This window comes from Scyliorhinus canicula, chromosome 18 (genome assembly GCF_902713615.1).
Source record: "Scyliorhinus canicula chromosome 18, sScyCan1.1, whole genome shotgun sequence".
In the NCBI taxonomy this organism is placed as follows: Eukaryota; Metazoa; Chordata; class Chondrichthyes; order Carcharhiniformes; family Scyliorhinidae; genus Scyliorhinus; species Scyliorhinus canicula.
In genome coordinates, this window is record NC_052163.1 from 84,617,417 (window position 1) to 84,624,047 (window position 6,631).

General features: G+C 43.4%; 1 protein-coding gene across 2 annotated transcripts; it reads right to left on the bottom strand.

Moving 5' to 3' along the window:
* Positions 1-729: 729 nt before the first annotated feature.
* On the bottom strand, positions 730-4,975 carry LOC119952887 (immunoglobulin lambda-1 light chain-like). 2 transcript variants are annotated; one of them, XM_038776507.1, is made up of 4 exons: positions 4,872-4,975; positions 4,450-4,766; positions 4,025-4,061; positions 730-1,444 (listed from the first exon to the last, which is right to left on the bottom strand). In XM_038776507.1, the coding sequence occupies exons 1-4, from the start codon at positions 4,918-4,920 to the stop codon at positions 1,122-1,124; spliced, it is 726 nt and encodes a 241-aa protein (XP_038632435.1). In that variant the 5' UTR covers positions 4,921-4,975; the 3' UTR covers positions 730-1,121. The 2 variants fall into 2 exon arrangements, with proteins under 2 accessions (XP_038632435.1, XP_038632434.1); XM_038776506.1 differs by having other exon boundaries at positions 4,025-4,060; positions 4,446-4,766.
* Positions 4,976-6,631: the final 1,656 nt, after the last annotated feature.

A 6,631-nucleotide genomic window follows, 5' to 3' on the forward strand; every position in this document is an offset into this window, starting at 1 on the left:
TTGGAAAGTTGCCTATCCTTCACGAAGCCCATTTGGTCCTCTGCAACCACCCCAGAATGCATCCTTCCATCCTCCCCGCCACTAACTTATCCAACACTTTCAAATCCACATTTAACAATGATGTGGGCCTGTATGACCCACACTCTAGCGGGTCCTTCCCCTTCCTTGGAATTAGTGTGATCGATGCCTGTGTCAGTGTCTCCGGCAGCTCCTCCTCCTCCAGCGCCTCACTAAACATCCCCAATAAATGTGGTGCCGACTCCTAAAGTTCCGAATTGACAATGGGACATATGCCACCAGATCTACCAGCTCTGCCAGGGCCATTTAATTGCTACACTTTGTACTTTGGGATGTGCATCCCACCCAGAAGGGCAACTTCGAGGGTGACTTTCTTGTGGGCTGCTCCCTTGTCGAAGCCAGGTGCCTTGAACAGACACAGAATACAAGGGACCTCCTCTAGAAGACAACATCAACAAGGTTAGCTGTGGCTTCTCGCCAGATGGGGTGTCCGCTGCCTATCACAGGTTGATTATGCAACAGCAGCAGGGCAAGACCTTAAGTAGCTCCTTAAAGCCTCAGTTGGCCTGTGGATGGCAAGGCTGCTGGCAGGACATCCAACCCTGGACCCACATCCACTGCCCCGAACTCATGCACCCCGCATCTCTGAAAGCACTTCCAGAGGGGCATTAAATTCCACCCAAGATGACCAAACACACACACAGGCGGAAATATTTCCTGCACAGATTCTATTTATTGGTAAGTTAAAATTGGTGACAGTCATTACCAGTCTGATACTGTTAGCTGATCAAAAACAGTCAGAATTTTCATTACACACAGCACTGGTGTTGAGCAAACCACCCATTTGAACAGAAATTCCTGATTGCAGTCAAGTAATTGGTCACGTCAACCCTTGTATAGCCTCTTGCAATGGGAAAGACTGAGCAAAACTTTGCACTGCTACAAACAGCTTCAAAAGATACAACAGAATCACACAGCAAAACAGAAACACAAAATGCAGCAGTACAAAGGATAGAGTGCGGACAATGGTGGCAGAGAAGATGGTGACAAATTAACATGTTCTCACTATGCAGGCAGAACATAGGAAATACATTTCCATCTATTTAACAGCCGGATTGAGAGGCGGTTGCGGTTGTTTTTGAAGCTGCTCCTTGTTGAACTGTACAGGAGTACACCTTCCCACTGCTCCAATCTGTGCCAGGGACTGTCAGGTAGCTGCTGAGACTGAAGCTGTTGTCCGAGTTCCGCGATGCCACGCTGGTTTGGACATCACTGCTTGTCGGGCTCCCATCGACTGTCCAGCTGACCGCAGCAAAGCCCATGGACAGTTTGCTGACCAGGCAAACTAACGTGCCGGCTCCTTTAGTGGATATCTCATCGGCTGAAGGCCCGAGCAGTTTCACTGAAGGGTCAGGGAGTTGCCGAGCTGCAATCAGAAACAGAGAACACATATTTGTATAAAACGTCAGAGAAACATTGGCATCATTTCCAAGTTTGAAAGAAATTGCAGTGAAAGGTTATTGCTTCCTGTAATGGGTCCTGAAATTCATCTGGTGAGAAGATTTTATTTCGATTGTCAAAGCTTTGAGAACAGGAAGTACTAATTTTGATGTAAAATTAATTGTTTTAGGATCCTCCTGGTGACCCGGGATAGAAATGAAAATCGCCACAGCCCCCGAGGACCATAATCTGCTTTCACCTGTTGAGAGCTGACAGGTGGTGATTTAACCTGTGGGTCACCACACCTCAGGCGGGGGGCAAGGTTGAGAAGGTGGAGCCTTCATGAATTACCTCAGCCATGATGAGAATTGAACCCACTCTGCTGGCATTGCACAACACCATGGACCAGTCATACAACCAACTGCATTAAACTACCCTCTGGATTAGAACATCACTCAATATGGGTTTTTCTCTCCCAGGTTCTATCCCCAGTCTGTGTTGAGTTGGATGATATCAAGTGAATCACCAGAAATGCTTCATTTGACCCCCGTGCCCCTGTTTAGGGAGAGAAGTGATTCCAGATCCCAGTGCTCACTAAAACCCAAGTGATCGCTGCCTCTCAAAATCTACAGGGATTTGTTCTAACACATTTAATGTGTTAAAACACCACACATTAATGGACATGTGAGACACAAACTGTCAGTGTAGTGTGGCACCAGACCCAGGGAATAGACCCACACTCTCCTCCTAGCTGCGCCTCTTTCATTTCCCTTTTACAAGCCAGCCATCACTAATGCTCCTCCATTAATGGCCACCTACTGCCACAGGAAGGGTAGAAGAAGCATCTCAAACTCTTGACAGCCCAACGTGTGAGGGCACCAGGTGTGTGGTCTAGAGATCCATAGATAGTAAGTGTCAAGGCTCCAACTGAAACAAGCCTGACGGAATGAGGGTGACACTATCCAAATACCTGACTGGAAATAGAAAGTTGCAGTAGTTAAAAATTCAACACGTGCTGATTGAACAATCAGAAAATGTTTACAGCAGAGGCGGAAGCTATTTGGTTTGTCGTGTCCATATAAGGACAATTCAGCTAGTCCCAGTGTCCCAGCTTCCCCCCATCACCCTGCAAGGGTTTTCCATTTGGATAATTCTCCAATTCCATGTTAAAGCCACTGTTCAATCTCAGACTGCATTCCAAATCATCAACACTTGCCGTCTGTAAAATAAAGATATTCCTCATATGGCCTTTGGTTCATTTGTCGTTCAGTTTATATCTGCGCATTCTTATTCTAAACCCATCTGCCAATGGTAACACTTTTTACTCTATCCAGACCCCCCATGGATTTTAGTACCTCCATCAAATTTCCTCAAGGAGATCACCCCCATCTGTCCATGAAACTGAAATCTCTCTTCCCTGGAACTGTTTTCATAAATGTTTCAAAAGCGGGTGGCACTGTAGCACAGTGATTGGCACTGCTGTCTCACAGCGCCAGGGACCTGGGTTCTGCCTGTGTGGAGTTTGTTCATTCTCCCCATGTCTGTGTGGGTTTCCTCCGATTTCCTCCCACAGTCCAAAGATGTTCAGGTTAGGTGGATTGGCCATGCTAAATTGCTGCTTAGTGTCAGAGATGTACAGGTTAGGTTACGGGGATAGAATGGGGGAGTGGACCTAGGTAGAGTGCTCTTTCAGAGGGTCAGTGCAGACTTGATGGGCTGAATGGCCTCCTCCTGCACTGTAGGAATACTATGTTTTCATAAACATTTCTAATGCCACCACATCCTTCCCAAAGAGTGTTACCCAGAATTGGACACAATGTTCAAGTTGTGGCCAAATCAGTGTTTCCTTTGTTCTCTGTGCCACTATTTCTAAAGCCCAGGATCCCATGTACCTGTATAACCACTTCTTCAATCTGCCCTGACAACATCAATGACTTGTGTAAATATAAACCCATACAGGTGGATGCAATAGGTCCCATTATATTATTATCCCAGTGTCCTGGTCAATAGTCCTTCAATTAATTCCATTAAAAATAATAATTGATGATTGGTCACAGTGTGTGCAGCATCTTGCTCTGTGTTCATTGCCTGTTCCATTTTGCAGCACAGACAACAATCACCCTTCCAAAAGGTAAGAGAAAGAGAAACACTTCAGGCCATGAGAGGCATTATACAATTAACTTTCCTAAGATTTAAACTGCACCATCTAATGATCAAAATTCTATCTGCATCAATTGTATTTTTAAAATATAACAACCAATTTCAGATGATTTTAGAAATGAATTTGCAAAATCCGAGCAATATCATCAGAAACAAAACTAATGTAGCAAACAAATATTAATAAACAGTTAGGATCAGAGGCAACACAAGCTCAGGATGCAAAACTACTCATTATACCCGTTTTTCTGGTTAACAGAACTGGAGCTGGAGACTAAAGATTTAATTATTAAAATTGACATTTAACTAGTAAGTGCTAACAAATAACTAATTTTAAATTATTAACTCATTTCTAATTTTCAAAATCCACACAGCAAGTTTATTCAAGAGGGAGTTTCCAGCCACTTACCTGCGACAAAGAGTTTGGTCCCTTGGCCAAACACCCACACAGTGTGATGTTCCAGGGTTCAGTCCATACAGTTACCCCGGATCCTGGAATCAGACTGAAAACAAGCTCAGATTCTCCACTCCAGCATTATTCAGGCTTCCTGGATTCCCAGAGTTCCTGCTGGTGAGGAACAATAAGGAATAAACTCACAGCAACATCCACACACTGATAGTAAAATATCATCAACACCCAATACAGGGCAGTCAGATTCAGAATGTCATCAAAAATTAAATGATAATAATTCAAAAATATTGTATTAAGGACAAAATTCAAGTGGTTTTATGCAATGTAAAATATTAGAATGTTTTACCAAACACAAAAGTTATTCATTGCATTATATTTGCTGATTTAAGTTTTTGTTTTACCTTCTGTCACTGTGACACATAAGTACTGCTCGAAAAATACTTGTAACAGTAATAGACGGCGGCATCATTCACCTCCACGTTCTTTATGATTAACTGGTAAATGTTGTGGCCGCTGTTGGCTTTCGATGTGAAACGATCGCTGTTAAACCCAGAACCATAGGTAGGGGCACTGCTAGAATGATGATAGTAGAGGATCCATTGAGGAGCTGATCCCGGTGTCTGCTTGTACCAGTTCACAACATAGTTATCAGCCGTTCCAATGTTACAGTCCAGTGTGGCCGTGTTTCCCGGTGTCACAGTCAGGTCTGGAGGCTGAGTCAGAGTCTGAGACTGTCCATCTGTAAAAGAGCAGAGATTAAACATTATAAATTGACTGTTTAAAAGTGATTCCGAGACCTCCATCTGCTGCTGCGGGAGGAGCAGAGTTCAGTGTTTGTACTTACAGCCCAGCCACAGCGCCAGAGAGCAGAAAAAACACAACATCCGCATCATTGCTGCCAGTGAGTTTGCTGCCTCCTTCAGTGAGTGTATCTGTACCAGACTGTGGCAGCAGCTGCCCATTGAACCCAGTTATAGAGCCATTCAGACCAGGAAGGAACCCCATGCAAATTAGAGAATTCACACTCACCAATCAGAGCAAGGGTCTGAAACCCCTCCCAATCAGTCAGAGATTCAGATTGATGTAGTGACACCTCAGTTCAGTTAGAGACTGAATTACATTTTAAATAAAATACTTTCTTGTCTGATATTTCCCACTTCCCTTTTGTCTTTTGCCTGCTTCTTCTGTTCAAATCTGGAGGATGAATTGCCGTTCACACCACCAGTAACAAAATATTCCCGCTATATTACAATCTGGTGCAAAATTCAATTTTGAATTTATTTTTAATTCATTTACAGGATGTTGGCGTCGCTGGAAAGGCCAGTATTTATTGGTCATTCCTAGTTGTCCTTGAGAAGGTGGTAGTGAAATGCATTCTAGAATGACACAGAAAGAAGTCTTACAACACCAGGTTAAAGTCAAACAGGTTTCAGAGCACAGCTCCTTCATCAGGTGAATCACGAAAGCTCTTTAACCTGGTGTTGTAAGACTTCTTACTGTGCTCACCCCAGTCCAACACTGGCATCTCCACATCATTTCTAGAATGACAGCAGTCCTTGAAGTTGACTCTCCTCATATGAAACGTTCTCAAACTGAGGATGATACTTTTCTCATACACTGATAGAACACATATACTAATAGAAGAGAAACCATGTGAAACATGATACAGAAAGCTCTTCATAATAATAATCTTTATTAGTGTCACAAGTAGGCTCACATTAATACGGCAATGAAGTTACTGTGAAAATACCCGAGTCACCACACTATGGCGCCTGTTCAGGTAATTATAGGACAGCTGCTGTTATTTAGTCTCTCCTGAAACCTATCAAGCTGGAAGACTCCTCATCGGTCCTTTCGCTTCTACTTCAAGAGCATACCCACTGCCCATTATATCACGGAATCTGGCTCCATCCAGGAGAATCTAGGAAAATCCCGATGTGTGATTGTGCCCACCATTCCTCAGGGACAACGGATTTGGGACTTGTTAATGATCCCAACATCTGTTTCCCATCCCAACGCAACCCATAAACCCCCTCAGTTCACATTTTGACAATCTGACAATGCTTCCACAGAGAGTGAATGTGCATAAAAGGAACTCCTTGCTGTTAGCTATCTGGATGGAGTTTTATTTCAGAATTGAAATTCAACCATTTATGTGGTGAGATTTGAATCAGCATTGCTTTAGGTTTGTATTTTAGCAGTCCAGTGAATTATACCCCTGGGCCACAGGAGGAACCCAAGCATAACATGGGGACATTTAGTCTAACTGACACTCTCCCAACTGAACTAATTCAGCTGCTAAATGGATCAATGTTCAGGAATTAGTGGGACTTGAACCATGTCCCAGGAGCATTCGCCTGGGCTTTTGGATTGCTGGTATAGTGTGACTAACAGTACACTACCCTTTCCCAACCTCTGGGAGAGTTGAAGGTTTAACTAGTTCCTGATGCACTAACTAGCTCACCACCTGACTATCATATTCTAATCTGCCATCAACCAGCAACTATGTAAATTATGAACTATATTGCACTAACTCCCATATAAGATCTATTTATAAAATATGTTATTTTCATGGAATCAGAGCATTGAGAGCTAATTGAACCT